Here is an 18,674-nt window from a genome sequence, read left to right as displayed (position 1 = left end):
TTCCACCATTAGAGCAGGCGATAAAGCTTTACTCACAAAATTTTAGAAAAGAATACATGGAAGGCAAGCGACTATGGGCTGCACACACATGTCAAGCCACAGGTAGCAACAGACTTTAGTCTTTATGACTTGATATTTATTTTATACGTGACATGCCGGTTTTAATATTTCACTTCTGATCAAGGCAATCATAGTAGTGCCCAAACCAGGTCAAAAGACTTAATTTTGGGCGACCGATGGCTGTTATTGCTTTAATTTTACTTTGTAAACAGTCTTTGGCCACGCAGCTATATTTAAAACGTTAAAACTTTCACTACGTGACCCAGCTAGATGGAAAACTATGACCCATATTGGTACCCAACTCACTACGAATGCTGTCAGACTGTGCGCCGCAGGATTTGAGTTGTTGTTAATGTTGGTGTCATGACTTGCCCGTACTGGTGCAGTGTCGTATGGTTGAAACACAACCACCAGTGTGCATTACAGTTGCAGACACTGAACATGGGCCTGGACAAGGTGAGAAGGGCTTTACTCCTAAAACTATTTCATCAAAACAACAGCAAAAGTGCTGCTGTTCTTTAGAAGTATCGACGGATTAAAGAATACGGAGATATCCTCTTTCTGTACTAGGGTTGAAGAACAAAATTCGAAATTTCGTTAACTAGCGATTTTCGAATTCTTCGTGTGATAGGCCGACGGCCAACTGCGCCACAAATAGTTGAAGAAGTTACTGTTGCCATGGCTGAGATTGTTCGACGCCATGTACGATCTTCAAGCGGTGCACCGGCTGTGTCGCAACAGCTGAACATTCCATGGTCCACCGAAAAATGCTCCAAATCGTTGTGAAATGGTATCTCTAGAGCGGTTCCAGGCTGCTCGTCGCACTGAGCAACGTTCGTAACCTGGAATGTAAAAATGGCACACAATTAACAAACGTTAACCTCACATGTGGAAATTAAAATGTGTTTCTTTCAATGGTTTGTTCGTTATTTCTCTTCCGCAAGTCTTTACAAATGTTTCCACAAAGTGTCACTGTCCTACGATAACTCGTTTTTCGTTGGGACCCTCATAAGTAGCGAAAGTTTATTTATAGCCACCCTACACATAGTCACCCCCTCCCCTCGTAAGAGTAAACACACAGAACGTTATACAACCCATGTGAAGCTGTCAGAAAAGTCCTTCTTTGGGATGTTGTTGAATTCACGCATCACACTAGCTTGAATGTCTGTTATCTAGTGAAAGATTGACGCTTAATGTGAATTTATGCACATTGTCGTTTTCTGGTTGGTTCGTATTGATAATACCCAGTCTTGTCATTCGTGATGATATTTGACTGAAAATAACTGTCTCCGTGTTGCATTTCAACTAAACGGCAGCAGGCGTCCACACATTGTTGTTTTTGTTCGGAAGTCAAGGTGCGAAGATCAGACTTTGCACATACGTCTGTCTTCTTCACGACAATCGGGAGCTAATCTTGCACACCAGATTTAGAGATGTTGCTCCATTGGGCACTGCGATTTGAGACAAAACAACGTTGACACACTACGGCCGCACGTCCACGACTTAACGCAGCCTGCTCACAGCTGACTGGTCGAATGGACATCTGTTGTTTTCATTTGTTAGTTCAAGTTGCCACCGTAGTTACTGCACTGACACCGCTCAGAAGACAGAGATAAAATCAGTCTCGGAAATTTTTAGGCGGACGGTGTATTACGTGTTAGCATTTACCTTTCGTACGTGATGAGCATTTGCTGAAGCAAATTTTCACATTTTTATTTACACGTGCAGATACTCTCGTCGTCTTCAGAGTGTTACCTTTATACAGGGTGCTCTAAAATTCCCCTTAAAAACTTATAGGACGTCTAGAGGGGACTGGGTAGATAATATTTTGAACCGGAACCCATGACCGTGGAAACGCGACCACTTTTACAAGTAATTTACCATATACCTTACCAGACGGTGCTGGGAGCAACCTCCACTGCACACACTATTGCTCGTGTACTCGTTGATGGATTTCTTTCAACGTGATGCAGTACGGCCTCTTCTAATCCGGGTGTGCGTTGTCTCCTTGGAGCACCACAGTCACGACTGTTGATGGTGAACGTATCCCTTTTTCGAAGCCGTCGTGTAATTGTGGCGAAAAGGGTATGCGATGGAGTCGAACGTTGTGGATAACGATCTTGATAAAGGTGACGAGTAGCTCTTCCATTGCCGTGAACGTCACCATTCAGAAAGATCATGTCGGTGTATTATGTAACCGTGAGCTCAGCCATCATGCTCTAACATTCACAGGCACGTGAATGAGGCTCGAACCACCTCAGACAGGTAGCATAGACAAATGATTTCAGCGCATCTGTCGTAAGCACCCCCATCATGACTACCCTGTTGCATACTCACCTAGCAAAGGTGTTTTCAAACGCCTGTGACACGGAAACGGTACGGTACGTTCCAATTCAAGATATCGTCTACTCAGTCGCCTCTACAAGTCCTAGATGACTTTTAAGAAATGGCTCTGAGCACTATGGGACTTAACAGCTATGGTCATCAGTCCCCTAGAACTTAGAACTACTTAAACCTAACTAACCTAAGGACATCACACAACACCCACTCATCACGAGGCAGAGAAAATCCCTGATCCCGCCGGGAATCGAACCCGGGAACCCGGGCGTGGGAAGCGAGAACGCTACCGCACGACCACGAGCTGCGGACTGACTTTTAAGAGGATTTTAGAGCACCCTGTATATGTCTGTGATGAGCTGTAGATGAAGAATCATCAGAAATAACCCTAGACGTGTGTAGATAGTTGTGTAAAAAACTGAATGGGGCCGACAACATTATTTAGCCAATCGTCCTTGTGAATAATCAGCCGGATCTGACACACTTACACCTCCCACGCATCACACTAAACCAGAAGGTAAAAAAATTTGTATGTTTGTTTTCATTGCCATCTTCCGCAGCAGTTGTTAAAATCAGTTAATATTTCTTTCTCCGTCTTAAGATTGCTCCAATTTAATTGAAGACAATTTTACACCAGACGCGTTTCGTTTTTATTTATAGACCATTTTCTGTGGTTATTCTTCAAACTGGATTCAATACATTTGTATAGTTTTGGTTATTTTAGATTAAAAACAGCATTTTGTTTGTATAGTTGATGTGCAAGCCGGCCGGGGTGTCCGAGTGGTTCTAGTCGCTACAGTCTGGAATCGCGCGACCGCTACGATCGCAGGTTCGAATCCTGCCTCGGGCATGGATGTGTGTGATGTCCTTAGGTTAGTTAGGTTTAAATAGTTCTAAGTTGTAGGTGGCTGATGACGTTAGAAGTCCCATAGTGCTCAGAGCCATTTGAACCATTTGGTGTGCAAGTTACTTACGGTGTTTCTACCTCTTCTTCACAAATTCTCCAAACCATTGCTTCTTCCTTCTTTGTTAGCAAAGGTTCATATCAAAAGATTTCGTTTCACATATACACCCGGCAGATTTTGCCTTTCTCCACTTTTTATTACGCTGCATTTGTGTTACACATCACCTCACTTTTGTACGAAAAAGTGCAGAAAGGCAAAAACTACCAAGTGTATATGTGAAGTAAAGTCTTTCGACATCAGTCTCTGCTAGTAAAGAGGGAAGAAACAGTGGTTTAAAGAAAATGTGAACAATAGTCAGAAATAACAACTTTATAAATAAAATGCTGTTTTTAATCTAAAACAACTAAAAATGTACAAGAATATGTATTCAATTTTCTGAATAACCACAGAAGATGCTTTAAAAATAAAAACGAAAAGCGTCTGGTGTAAATTTCTCTTTAATTAAATTGCAGTAAACTCATGACGGAGAAACCAACAATAACAGATACAACGTCTTATATTCGTTTGTTATGTTCGAGATAACGAATTTTTTGTGTTTAAGTAATTACGATAAAAGCACACTAGTGGTATTGAGGATGTGACGTGATATGCTTACTTGTTCCAGGCACGTGCTCGAGCACCGCCAACAATGGGTACGAGTGCAGCTGCGTGGAAGGCTTCTACGGGGAAGACTGCGAGTCGTACAACCCGTGCGTGACCTCCAGCGCGCTTTGTCTCCACGGAGGAACCTGTCGCAGGTGGGGCTGTTTTCCGTTTGTTCGCGCAGCCTGCTGGAAATGTCATTCTGCGTCCATTCGCATCAAACGCTGTGTGCGAAAGCAGCGTCAGCCGCCCATATTAAATAGGATTTGCTGCCGCTTCCGCCACAGCAGATGCACAACTTTTTGATGTGCTTTCCCTTTTCCTTTTCAGAAAATACTCAGAAATTTTTAATCTTGAATCAGGCAAGGGAGAAATGTTAGAGTTCACTGCCCTGCGGCCATTTTGTTCCTGAGCCAGAGAGAAGATGTAATGCGCGAGCGAGGAAATAATGGATACTGTGGGTCTGAGTTTCAACCGTGAATTATCTGGCCACCGTCGGTGTGGTAGCAAAGACTGGCTTCGTTATTCTTCAGTTTACGTGAAAATAGACAATTCGCTCTATGAGTATGAGGAACGTGAGGTTTAGTATTTTAGTAAAAGAAAATTGTAACACCCTGTAAATACAGGATTACTGAGTCAGTCATATCATACAAACACAAAAGAGTATCAGGGCATTGTTTCACTTATGGTTAGAACATGTGAAACAATAATAAATTGCAGTTTACCTACGAAAAAAATGGCTACCGCAACCAGAGTAAACCATAACTCGAATATTGCTTTAATTGTGAGGTCCGTATAAGGATGCGCTGATAAGAAATTACGTATATTTACAAACAAAGAACTTCGTTTAATCACAAGATTAATCACATTGTTCTGGACATTGAACGTTAGGAAATGTAAAGAACACGCTTAAGTCATAAACACATAAAAGGCTCAGTGCCTAAAAAAAGACGGTGCGCTTTCCTACAAGCCACTTCCTGTGGGGGTCCTAAAGACAGAAATAAATGAATGGGCATTGGTAACGTTACGGCACATCTCAGGAAACGGATTCAGAAAAGCATTTCTACCTTACAAAAGCTGCAGAGTGTTTCTTGAAGAACAGAATATACTCCAGGAAGTAGCTGTATACAAAATTTCGAGTTCAGTAAGTGTGTGGCTTCACCTGTTTGAACGTTATGTCTAAAAGAAACTTCACGAAAGTAATCAAGAGCACACGAAATTTCTTGAGGTAACTCCGTGAAACACAAATAATGAAGGACTATTTAAATGGAAGATTAAAAGACTACACCCCCAGCTTCAACACAATTATTTTAGCTTTCTTTGCAATTCTACCCGTAGATTTTTGTTTTATTGTGATTTTATGAGGATAGCGCATTTTATGATGAGAGTGATTGTCTGTAATGTTCACTTCTTCTAGTCATCTGTTCCTACAAACTAAAATCGACTGAAGTACCCTCCGGGGATATTAATGGCCAATGAACATAACCACTGCGATTGACCCATGTGTCAAGGAACATTATACCCAGATGATACATAACTGGTGGGACACGCAGCAATTGCGTCATGCTCAAAGAATTTTCTTATATTTATAGCCAAAGGCACGCTTTTCAGTAATAGAAGTAATTCACTTAGCCCCAAGTCTCAACATGTGACTCCAGTTACACAAGAATCGACTACAACGCTCCACGGATGTCCACCGAAGTGAGGTTGAAATTTCGTCGCCCCGATGGAAGTTCCGACGTGAATTACGAATGCTGAAGATGCGTGAAGGTAACTGAATACGTCAACAGTATGAATAGTTGATTCAATATTCAGCATTATTTTGTTTGTGGACCCCTCGAAAAAAGAGGTATACGATCTACTGTCAAGAACCATAGCTGAAAATACAAGCAAATTCTACTGAATAAAGTGCACGGAGGTAAGGAAATCGTCATCAGTGTAGTTTATCAGCACACCCCTTCGAACTGTGGAATCGACCACTAGATTTCGGCCGGCCGCGGTGGCCGAGCGGTTCTAAGCGCTTCAGTCCGGATCCGCGCGACTGTTACGGTCGCAGGTTCGAATCCTGCCTTGGGCATGGATGTATGTGATGTCCTTAGGTTAGTTAGGTTTAAGTAGTTCTAAGTTCTAGGGGACTGATGACCTCAGATGTTAAGTCCCATAGTGCTCAGCGCCATTTGAACTAGGTTTCGCGAGAGGAGAACCCGCCAGTGTGAACTGAGACACGGCGTATCGTGTTGTCAATAGAGAAGCAGTGACAGTAGAATGGATCGATCAGGAGACGTCAGTGATTTCGAAGGTGGACTGTTCATTGCATTACACCCAAGCAACAAATCCCCCAGGAACATTTCAATTACTCTGAAGCTCCCCAGATCGACTGTTGATGATCTAATTGTGAAATTGAAACGCGAATAAACGTCCACAGTCAAGCGGAGACCAGGCGGATAGACCTTATATACACTATACACCACAAAAATTAGCCGGCGGAAATTCCAACCCGTTTCAAAGTCTGGTACAGCACTGCACGCGAATCAAATGCAAAATGCCACATTTTGCTATTTTTAATGGTAGTATGCAGACAAGAACGAGGAAATAACACTTAAAAAATTATAGAAAACTGATTTTGTCAGTATTCCACATCTGTTTCCTGCAAATACCAGGGGCGTTCAGTAAGTAATGTACCACTTTTTTTCTCGGCCAAAAAAGCGGAATTTGTTTTGAGACATCGTGGAACATCCCCGCTTCAGCCCCTATAGTTTCATGAAGTTGCAATAGCTGCTGGCACCATACATAGCCTTCAAAATGGTGTCTGTAACGGAGGTGTGTTCCAAGCAGAGAACTCTCACTGAGTTTCTTTTGGCGGAAAACCAGAGCATCGTAGATATTTATAAACATTTGCAGAATGTCTGCAGAAGTCTGCCAGTGAACAAAAGCATGGTGAGCCGTTGAACGAAGCCTCTGTCATCATCGCAATAAGGTCGCGCAAACCTGCCCGATCTCCGGCGCGCCGGCTGGCCGCACACAACTATGACTTCAGCAATGTTGGAACGTGCGGACACTCTCATTCGAGGTGAACAACGGATCACAATCAAATACCCCGCTGCTAAAGCAGACGCCTCGGTTGGTAGTGTTGACACACTCGTCCACCAGTTGGTGTACTCAAAAACGTGTGCTTGCTGTGTTCCTCGCCACCTAAGAGAAGGCCATAATGAGCAACGAAGGGCCATCTGTGCGGAATTGCTTACGCGTTACCAAAACTGATCGAGGCATTTTTTGCGAACATCGTCACAGGCGATCAAATGAAGGTCCATCACTACGACCCGAAAAAAAATGGTTATCATAGAGTTGCGCCATACCACTTCTTCTCCGAAGAAAAGATTCATAGCGGCACCCTCTGTCAGCGCAGTTATAGCGACGGTCTTCTGGGTCTCTGAAGGGATTATTCTGTTTGATGTCCCCCCCATGGTGCAACGATCACATCTGAACTGTATTGTGTTCCCCCCAGGAAACTAAGGAAAGGACTTCAGCGCGCTCGTCACCACAAAAATACAAAACTTCTCGTTCTCCATGACAACGCAAGGTCTCACACAAGTCTGCCCACTAGAGAGGAGCTCACAAAAGTTCATTGGACTATTCTTCCTCATTCAACCTACAGCCTGGATCTCGCACCTTCCGACTTCCATCTCTTTGGCCTAATGAAGGAAGCACTCCGCAGGACGCAGCACGTGGATGATGGGGACGTTATTGATGCAGTAAGAAATTGGCTCCAACGTCGACCAGTAGAGTGGTACCATGCAGGCATAAAGGCCCTCCCATTAAGATGGCATAAGTCCGTCGCATTGAACGGAGATTATGTGGAAAAATAGGCTTTTGTATCCAAAAGAATGGGGAATAATATGGTGTATTGGAATCCTGAATAAAACCAACCTATTTTCAGAAAGAGAGGGTCGCTTTACTTATTGAACGCCTCCCGTAGAATATCCAGGTATTCTCTATAGATATAGTCCATGTAAAGTACCTCGTTTCAGTTTCTATATTTTTTTGCCTTAAGAGATGCATTCTTCTGTTTCAAAAATTTGTTGTCTATTAAGACCTCCATTGTATTATGTGAAGCACGTTTCGATCATGTGCTGCTAATTCCTCACAAAAGATGAAATGGAATTTTGGCTATAAATCAGAGAGAGTCAGTTCTGAGAGTGAATGACCTCCTGGGAGTCGAATACTGAAATTTGTCATCTCTACTTGACGCAATACGTCATAACTGTTCACACAGCTTCATTTATATTACAAGGCAGTCGACTGGCAGTCTACAAGCACATAATTCGTACTATAATAACCAATGTCAATACACGAGCAAGGTCAGATACCTGCACCACATTGCCTTCAGATCGCGGCACGTAATTTATGCGCCATGCCTCACCGTCAACAGACTATTCGCGATAGCGTAGCTGCTCTTGTCGATGAGGAGAATTTGTTGGTATCGGAGGCATGGGCATGGTATTGCGTTCGTGAGCGCACTGCGGGACGGTGGATAAGGATCCAGACAATCCAGTAGGCGTGTGAGAACTGGACTTCAACGGGTAACAGTACTTGTCCAAGATAAGTTGGCAGCCCTGCAGCCAGGCGACTAGCGCGAGTTTTGGTGTTCTCGTAAAGATAAGTCATTTTAGATTATAAAACATATAGATTAGTACTGATTACGTGGTAAATAGGTGTATTAGTGTGCCGTTTAAGTGTACCATTAAAGGTTTCATTTTTATTTACGTAATATAGCAGAAAACGCGAAAAGACCGTACAGTCGTATTTTCTGTTTACGTTCTGCTGCAGCAAATCTATAGAATTTCGTTTAGTTGTTCCTTGCTCTCTCCAGCAATTTAACTTGGCGTACCTCTTCATTATTTAACTAGCATTTCCGGAAAGTAGCGTAAAGTTTAAGTTGTTGTTTCAGAAACTTTGCACTTTTGTTTTTGTTTACACACGGTTGCGTATAGGCCAAATTTGTGTAACCATATTTTCGTGTTTATCTGTAATTTAACTGACTTATTCTTAGTAAACTATTACGTTTATCATGAGTGAAAAGTGCTTGACTTGCCGTAAAATTTTTAGGTCGGGGCTTTGGTGCGATGGGTGCTGTAGTTTTTTCCATGTGGATGACTGTAGTGGCGTGGGAATAGGGGAAGAAAATGAGACTCATCAGTGGTTTTGTAGGATTTTTAGTAGAGATAGAAAGATACTAGAACAGGAGGGGAAAATTGCCGCCCTTCAGGCTGAGTTAGACAAGGCCAGGGGAGATCTTGACAGGTTAAGGAGGGAGAAGGGTAAAGAGAGGTGGGAAGTGGCAACAGGCAAAAGGAGGAACAGGCCTAGAACTTTGTCTGACAGCTTCATGGTGAATGTGGAAAATAGATTTGACCTGTTGCTTCAGTTAGAAGCTGGTGAGCCTCAAGCAGTTGCAGGTGTAGACAGGGCACAACAAACTTTCAGCAGCAAATTGAAAAGTAAGAATGTAGGGAAATCAGTAAAGAGAAAGAAAGTGTTGTTGTTAGGTAGTTCCCATGGAAGAGGTGTTGGCCAACATTTGCAGGATGAACTAGGATCAGAATACCAGGTCACCAATTTTTTTAAAACCTCGTGCTGGTCTGGAGCAGGTGACAGAGGATTTAGGATCACTTTGCAAAGATTTCACTAAGGAAGACACCGTGGTTATAGTGGGTGGGGCAGGTAACAGTAATGACAGAGATCCTGGGTACAGTATAGAGTGTGACCTGGCGAATATTGCATCAGCATCAAAGCATACTAGTGTTGAGTTTGTATCTGTTCTTGGGCGCCATGACCGACCTCATTTGAAGTCTTCTGTCAAGAGAGTTAATTTGGAGCTGGAACGGCTGCTCATGTCGGGTGCAGGGTCACACATTGGTGTGGTTTCTGTTGATTCTCTCAGTACGTGGGATTATACTAGGCATGGCCTTCACCTCAACAGGAAGGGGAAGGGTAAATTGGCTGGAGAAATAGCAGGAAAGTTAAAGGGGGGAGACACTGTCATGAGGGATAAAATACCAGTGGTTATAGGATTCAGAAAAGACCCTTTTTTAGGGTAGGGAGGACAGAAAGAAAGCAAATTTTAAGAGAGGTTAGAACTGAGACAAATCTTCAGTTTGAGATAGAAATCAAAAAACATAATTCCAGCTTATTACATCAGCATAAACAGCCATTGGTTAAGAATTTTCAGCTGTCAGCAGATATTTTAACTCCACCCAATTTTAACTCAGTCAATGTGAAATGTCAGCTATCTTTATTGCATCAAAATATTCGAGGACTGAGAAATAAAATCAATGAATTAACTATCTGCATAGATGAAACCCAGCTGACATTATCTGCCTCTCTGAACATCATGTGATCACTGGTGTAGAACTTTTAAGTGTTACAGGGTTTAGGTTAGCATCTCACTTTTGTATATCAGAAATGGAGAAAGGAAAAGTTGCCACATTCATCAGGAACTGTCATAAATTTAAGAACATAGACATTCATAAACTTTGCCTAGAACAGCATATGGAAGCAAGTGCAACAGAATTAGAATTTCACAAAAAATCCTTCATAATATTAAGTGTATATCGAGCACCTGCAGGTAACTTTAATCTGTTTGTAAACCACCTTGAAGCTGTACTGGCCCATTTAACAACCAAAAACAAAGAAATAGTGGTTGCTGGTGATTTCAATGTAGATTTCCTTAAAGACTCTCTCAATAAGAACTTATTTGAGTTAGTAACACTATCATTCAACTTAATTCCCACTGTAAAGTTCCCCACTAGGATAGCCACTTGCTCACAAACAGCTATTGATAATATCTTTATAGAAAAGTCCAATGAACAAAATTATATTACAAAACCAATAGTCAATGGCCTCTCAGACCATGACATGCAGTTCCTTCTGTTAAATGTTAATACTGAACAGGATATAAAATCTGTAAAATCTGAGCTCAAGAGGGTAATCAGTAAGCCAAAAATTGATTATTTTAGGACACTCCTCAGAGACATTCACTGGACTGATGTTTACAGTGCTCATGGCATGAATGAAAAATATAACATTTTTGCTAATAAAGTGCTTACCTTATTCGAACACTGCTTTCCCCCAAAACTTACCAAGGTTAGAGCAAAGTCTACAAAGAAGCCATGGATTATTCGAGGAATAGGGGTATCTTGTAAAACAAAAAGAAAACTGTATCTGTCAATCCGAAACATTTCCAATGTTGATGCTATAGCACATTACAAGAAATACTGCAAAATATTAAAGACTGTAATACGGACATCAAAGCAAATATATTACGAGGAAAGATAGTCATATCAGATAACAAAATAAAGACTATATGGGATATAGTGAAGGAGGAGACTGGTAGAACCAGACACAAAGATGGACAAATAGTATTAAGAGTAAATGATACATTGGTGACAGACGTGTATGGTGTTGCAGAACTTTTTAACAAACATTTTATAACTGTTACTGACAAGATGGGGTTGTCAGGTTCTGTAGATGCTGCTATGGAATACCTTAGACCAGACATTTCAAGTAACTTCCATAATATGAATTTGACCCTCACTACCCCAACAGAAATAATGTCCATCATACAATCTTTAAATTCAAAAACATCTAGTGGGTATGATGAAATATCAACAAAGTTAATTAAAGAATGTGATTCTGAGCTAAGTAACATATTAAGCTATCTGTGTAACCAGTCGTTTATCAGTGGAATATTTCCTGAATGGCTTAAACATGCTGAAGTTAAGCCACTGTTTAAGAAGGGAGATAAAGAAATAGCATCAAATTTCCGTCCAATTTCACTGTTGCCAGCATTCTCAAAAATTTTCGAAAAAATAATGTACAGTCGTCTTTATAGCCATCTTATCTCAAATAACATACTGTCAAAGTCACAGTTTGGATTTCTAAAAGGTTCTGATATTGAGAAGGCTATCTACACTTACAGTGAAAATGTGCTTAATTCATTAGGCAAAAAATTGCAGGCAACTGGTATACTTTGTGATCTGTCAAAGGCATTTGACTGTGTAAATCACAATATCCTTTTAAGTAAACTAGAATATTATAGTGTAACAGGAAATGCTGCAAAATGGTTCAAATCTTATATCTCTGGCAGGAAACAAAGGGTGCTATTAGGAAAGAGACATGTATCAAGCTATCAGGCGTCATCCAACTGGGAACTAATTACATGTGGGGTCCCACAAGGTTCCATTTTTGGGCCCTTACTTTTTCTTGTGTATATCAATGACCTTTCATCAGTAACATTACCAGATGCCAAGTTTGTTTTGTTTGCCAATGATACAAACATTGCAATAAATAGCAAATCAAGTGTAGTATTAGAAAGATCAGCCAATAAAATATTTGTGGACATTAATCACTTTTTCCTAGCCAATTCTTTGTCACTAAACTTTGAAAAAACACACTACATGCAGTTCAGAACTTGTAAGGGGTGTCCCAAGAGTATATGTCTAACATACGATGACAAGAAGATAGAAGAAGTGTACAGTGTTAAAAACTTGGGATTACAGCTTGATAATAAATTCAGCTGGGAGGAGCACACCACAGAACTGCTAAAGCGTCTTAACAAATCTCTGTTTGCAATGCGAATTTTGTCAGGCATAGGGGATATAAAAACGAAAAAGCTGGCATACTATGCTTACTTTCATTCCATAATGTCATATGGGATTAGTTTTTGGGGTAATTCATCAAGCCAAGCTAAAGTTTTCCGGGCACAAAAACGTGCAGTAAGAGTTATATGTGGTGTGTACTCAAGAACATCCTGCAGAAGCCTGTTTAGGGAACTAGGGGTACTAACTACTGCTTCCCAATATATTTATTCCCTAATGAAATTTGTTATTAAAAATATATCACTTTTTCAAACCAACAGCTCAATTCATGGAATCAATACTAGAAATAAGAATAATCTTCACAAGGATTTAAAGTCACTTAGTCTTGTACAAAAAGGTGTGCATTATTCAGAAACACACATTTTCAATAACTTGCCAGCAGCCATAAAAAGCTTAACAACCAATGAAATTCATTTTAAGAGAAGCCTAAAGGATTTATTGGTGGCCAACTCCTTCTACTCCATTGATGAATTTCTTAGTAAAACCAACTGATTTGTATATAAGAACAATATAACTTCTGCACAATTTCAGTGCAGTAATGTGTTCATTGAAAATTTGTGTGTGTGTATGTGTGTGTGTGTGTGTGTGTGTGTGTGTAAGTATGATCTAACTTCTGCACCATTTCAGTGCAGTAATGTGTTCATTGTAAATAAGTATTACAGTAGTTGTATTACATGTTTATTACCTTATAAATAAATAAAAAACTTTTTTATTTTAAATTCAGTGCATTAGTATTTGTAAAATGACTCTTTCATATAGTGTTCATTAAAAAATGACGATCATTCCACTTGGGACCTGTGGAATGGTACATTAGCTTATTTGTTTTAGTTGTAAATATTTGTCATGTATTGTTGTTTTTCTGACATGTTCCACATCCTGGAGGACCTCCTCACTACGGATCAATTGGAATGAAAGTAAATCTAATCTAATAATGAAATTGTCAGTGTATTACGGAAAAATCTTTTTTTTAAATGCGTTGCAGCTGGAACACACTACTACGTTTCCCGGATCGGTGAATACTGTTATACTGTTAGTGTAGTGTTTGTATTGGATAGTGTCTATATAGTCGATGCAAATGTCCTTCAGGCATGAAATTGGTACCTTGCAGCTTGTGTACTCATATTGATCATACATTCAGCCTAAACTGCCAACCTCAAAACACCTGGTCATTTGTCTGTGGCAGTTCAGGACTGAATGTGTTCCCGTGGACTAGTAACGCATCACAGGGTAGATGGTGGGCTTAACATTGCCCCATATACTTACATAATGAGTAATATTATGGTCCCATCAGCATGTGAACTGTGTCCTGAGGGAGGACTGGCCTGCTCAGAGTCCCGACCTGAACCCAGTGGGACACCTATGGTGTGAGTTAGAATGTCGGCTTCGCTCCAGGCCCCGGCGTCCAGTATCACTACTTTCTCTGATTTCGACTCTTGAGGAAGAATGGGCTGTTATTCCTCCAAATTCAGAAGTTCAGATACCTCACTGGAAGTGTTTCCCGTTTAATTTTAGCCATCACCTAGGAGAAGGGTGGATGTACCCGACCCATATTAGAGTTCGCTAATAAGTGTCCAGAAACTTTTTATCAGATAGTGTATGAGACTTGGCGATGCAGAAGTTTAAACTGAAAATGTTTTTATGTGTAGGGCTCTGGATAGGTATTTGCCTTCAAATAGACTTAGCGAGACGTTCTATCAGTATTAAGTCACGCAGCTAACTTGGGAATTAGAGTTATTTCCAAGTATCTCTTTCAGTTATGTATTAATCGCACCATGCGATTTGGATGAGATGTTTCCACCTTTTAGTAGGTCCGTAATTTTTGGCAATGTACTTACGTGAAGTGATTGATAGGTTTCAGCCTTCTATCACTTCAACGAAGCGTTTCCACCAAGTGACTTTTATGGACGATATCTTTTATAAACAATAAGAGTTACTAAACCTTCTTCAGTCCGTGTCTAGGGCTTTGGAGGTATGAAGATGTTCTGACTATAAGCACTCTCAGTTGCAGCACAGCATCTAATGGAGAGACGTTTTGTGACTACTATCAGTCATCTCATTTTTCCATCCTGTTAATAGTTCATGATGTTAAAAAAATTTTCAATCTTTTCTGAATTTCATGGTCTCATTAGAGACAGCTGAATACCAAATTCACTGACGATGGTAAAAAGAGGCTTTAAAGTCCCGTCAATAACGAGTTCCTTTGAGCGGAAGGATTAAGAAAAACCGTATCGTCTCTACAGGGTGGTCCCGAATTCATGGTACAAACTTTAATGGTAGGTGCAGGACATTGTAACAAGGATATATTGTATAGGAATGTATAGTCCCAGGTGACGCGGTGAGGCGTAAACAGGGGAAATAACGGCCGAAAGGAAAACGAAAGATTTTATTGAAATCGTTGTTGACAAGTGTCATGTTTACAGTAAGTGTTCAAAATTGCGTCCACCATGAGCGATACATGCTTGACAGCGTCGGTGCAGCGATTGGCGTACACGTTCAAAGATGCCTGGTATTTCACGCACACCTGCAGCAGCTACAGATATGCGAGCAACGAGATCCTCATCTGAGTCAACTGGAGTCTCATAAACAAGACTCTTAAGATGTCCCCATAAAAAGTAATCGAGGCAAGAGAAATCAGGAGATCGGGGTGGCCAAGGGACTGGTCCACCACGCCCAATCCATCTAGCACCAAACGTGGCATTCAGGTAATTCCGTACAGCAGTGCTGAAGTGTGCTGGCGCTCCATCGTGCTGAAACCACATGCGGTTACGAATGGCGAGCGGAACATCTTGCAGCAGTTCTGGTAACACTTCTTGCAGAAAAATAAGATAGCTTTCGCCACAGAGTCGCGTGGGTAGTAAGTATGGCCCAATCAAAAAGTCGTTCACAATACCAGCCCACACATTAATACCGAAACGTTGTTGATACGCATGTGGACGCGTTGCATGTGGATTATCTGTTGCCCACACATGGGAATTGTGCGCATTAAAGACACCCTCGCGTGAAAATGTCGCTTCATCTGTAAATAGCACATGACCTACGAAATCCGGCTGCAACGCACATTGCTGCAACAACCACTGGCAGAAGTTCACGCGAAGAGGATAATCTGCCGGATTCAATGCTTGTACTTTTTGAAAATGGAAGGGGTGTAAGCGATTTTCATTTAACACTCTGCATACAGTCTGATGACTCACATGTACGTCACGCGCAACAGTTCTTGTGCTTGACTCGGGTCTATCAGCCACTATGTTCAAGATGCGTTCTTCCAGTCTTGGAGTGCGTACAGCTCTTAATCGACCAGCGTCATGTCTGTTGACGTCGAACGTACCTGTTTCACAAAGTTGACGATGTAACCGTTGAAAAATTCTATGATCCGGCATTCGTCGATTAGGATACTCCGCGCGATACATTCGTAACGCAGCTCTGGCGTTACCATTTGCACGGCCGTACATGTAATGCATGTCTGCTTTTTCTGCATACGTAAAGTCACCCATCGTCTACGGCAGCACAATTGTGAATGGCGCTTGTCCCTACTGCGATACATCATGTTCATCTACTGCCCTCTACCGGCAGTGACACCAACCGATCACTCCATTTCTCTTTCCCCTGTTTACGCCTCACCGCGTCACCTGCGACTATACATTCCTATACAATAAATCCTTGTTACAATGTCCTGTACCTACCATTAAAGTTTGTACCATGAATTCGGGACCACCCTGTATTTTAGCACCCTTTGTTTCTTAATTCACATCAGAGCTGCGTCATGGCGCTGTACGCACAAACAAAGTTCCTGTGCCATACACGGCTAAATGTATAAGTTTAAAACAATCTCGCACATCAGTAGCAGTAAAAGTCGCAAAATAAAAACCCTCACCTAAATGTGTGGACTACGTGCAAAAGTCGGTTGATTGCACTCTACCCTTTATACGAGCGAAATGCACCTTGGCATCAGTGGAATCCTTCTGCAGTCAGCTTCAAATACCAGTTCTCTAAATTTTCTCAACAGTGTTCCAGGAAAAGAACGTCGTCTTCCCTACAGGGATACCCATTTTACTTCACGAACAATCTCCGCAAACCCGCGTGTTGATCAAATTTGTCGGTAACAAATCTAGCAGCCCTCCTCTGAATTGCTTCGATGTCTTCCGTTAATCCGACCGGGTGTTCTATACACTCCTTAACAAATGGCATGCACTTCCTAAATTTCTCCCAATAAACTGAAGTCGACCATCCGCTTCTCTGCTACAGTTGCTATGTGCTCGTCCCATTTCATATAGCTTTGCAACGTTACGCCCAGATACACTGTAAGACAAAAAAAAAACGAGGCAAAATGAAGGAATTATCCGAATGGGGCGCAAATCGGTGCATGTGATGTATATGTACAGACAAACAAGTGATTACAATTTCAAAAAATATTAATAACTTATAGAAGAGAAAGAGCTTCACAAATTGAACAAATTAACAACGTGTTGATCTACTTCTGGTCCTTATGCAAGCAGGTATTCGGCTAGTTACTGATTGACAGGGTTGTTGAATGTCCTCATGTGGAATATCGTGTCAAATTCTGTCCAATTGACGCGTAAGATCGTCAAAATCCCGAGATTGTGGGATGGCCCTGTCCATAATGGCTAAAAAAAATGGCTCTGAGCACTATGGGACTCAACTGCTGAGGTCATTAGTCCCCTAGAACTTAGAACTAGTTAAACCTAACTAACCTAAGGACATCACAAACATCCATGCCCGAGGCAGGATTCGAACCTGCGACCGTAGCGGTCTTGCGGTTCGAGACTGCAGCGCCTTTAACCGCACGGCCACTTCGGCCGGCTGTCCATAATGCTCCAAAAGTTCTAAATGGGGGAATGATCCGGCGACCTTGTTGGGCAAGCTAACTTTTGAAAAGCTCGCCGTGTGCGGGTGGGTTGTTGTTGTTTTTTTTCGGGGGGGGGGGGGGGAAGAAGAGACCACACAGCAAGGTCATAGATCTCATCGGATTAGGGAAGGACGGGAAAGGAAGTCGGCCGTGCCCTTTCAAAGGAACCATCCCGGCATTTGCCTGGAGCGATTTAGGGAAATCGCGGAAAACCTAAATCGGGATGTCTGGACGCGGGATTGAACCGTCGTTCTCCCGAATGCGAGTGAGGATGGGCATTATCGTACTGAAATGAAGGCCCAGGATGACTTGCCACGACAGGCAACAAAACGGTGTGTAGAATATCTCGACGTAGCGCTTTGCTGTAAGGGTGCCGCAGGTGACAACCAAATGCTTTCTGCTGTGAAACGAAATGGCACCCCAGACCACCAGTCCTAGCTGTCGGACCGTATGGGGGGAGACGGTCAGGTTGGTATCCCACCGCTGTCCGGGGCCTCTCTAGACACGTCTTCGCTGGTCATCGGGGCTCAAGATCAAGCGGGAGTCGCCACTGAAGACAACTCTACTCCAGTCAATGAGCTTTCATGTCAAAGACGTGTCTGCAGACGCCCCACACAGCGCTGTAATACCAACCTGTCTGTCGTCCCCCATGCGGCCCGACATCCAGGAGTGATGTCCGGGGGTACCATCTCCTTTCACAGTAGGACCCCTTAGGTTGTAATCTGCAGTGCGTCCAGGATAATTTACGCCCCGTTTTGTCGCCCTCGATGGCAAGCCATCCCGGGCTTTCATTTCAGCCACATAATGCCCAACCGCCCACGGCTCGAGTTTCTGCTGCTTTGTCTTCGTGTTTGTCAAACCTCACCTTGCCCAGGAACGTCACCAGATCTCGCTCCAGCTGAGGTCGTTTGGAGCATTTTGGGCAGGGGCCTCCAACCAGCTCAGGATTTTGACGATCTAACGCGCCAATTGGACTGAATTTGGCACGATATCCCTCAGGAGGATATCTAAGAACTCTGTCAGTTAATTCCAATCCGAATAACTGCTTGCACAACGACCACAATTGTACCAACGTGTTATTGCCTTGCCCAATTTTTGACGCTCTTTCTCTTCAATCAATCATTAATTTTTTTTCCAAGACTGTAATCGTTTGTTTGTCTGTACATGTACATCACTTCTACCTACTGCCGTCCCCTTCTCATTTGGATC

At 42.1% G+C, this 18,674-nt stretch overlaps 1 protein-coding gene across 1 annotated transcript in view; it reads left to right on the top strand.

Annotated features, from left to right (window-relative positions):
- Window positions 1-18,674, top strand: part of LOC124722337 — a 433,578-nt gene that overhangs the window by 68,407 nt on the left and 346,497 nt on the right. The window contains exon 3 of the mRNA XM_047247512.1: window positions 3,967-4,099. Coding sequence (XP_047103468.1) covers window positions 3,967-4,099 — 133 coding nt within the window. The remainder of the gene's footprint in view (window positions 1-3,966; window positions 4,100-18,674) is intronic.

This window comes from Schistocerca piceifrons, chromosome X (assembly GCF_021461385.2).
Source record: "Schistocerca piceifrons isolate TAMUIC-IGC-003096 chromosome X, iqSchPice1.1, whole genome shotgun sequence".
NCBI lineage: Eukaryota > Metazoa > Arthropoda > Insecta > Orthoptera > Acrididae > Schistocerca > Schistocerca piceifrons.
The sequence above is the reverse complement of the archived record's forward strand: the minus strand, read 5'-3'. Positions and strand labels throughout refer to the sequence as shown.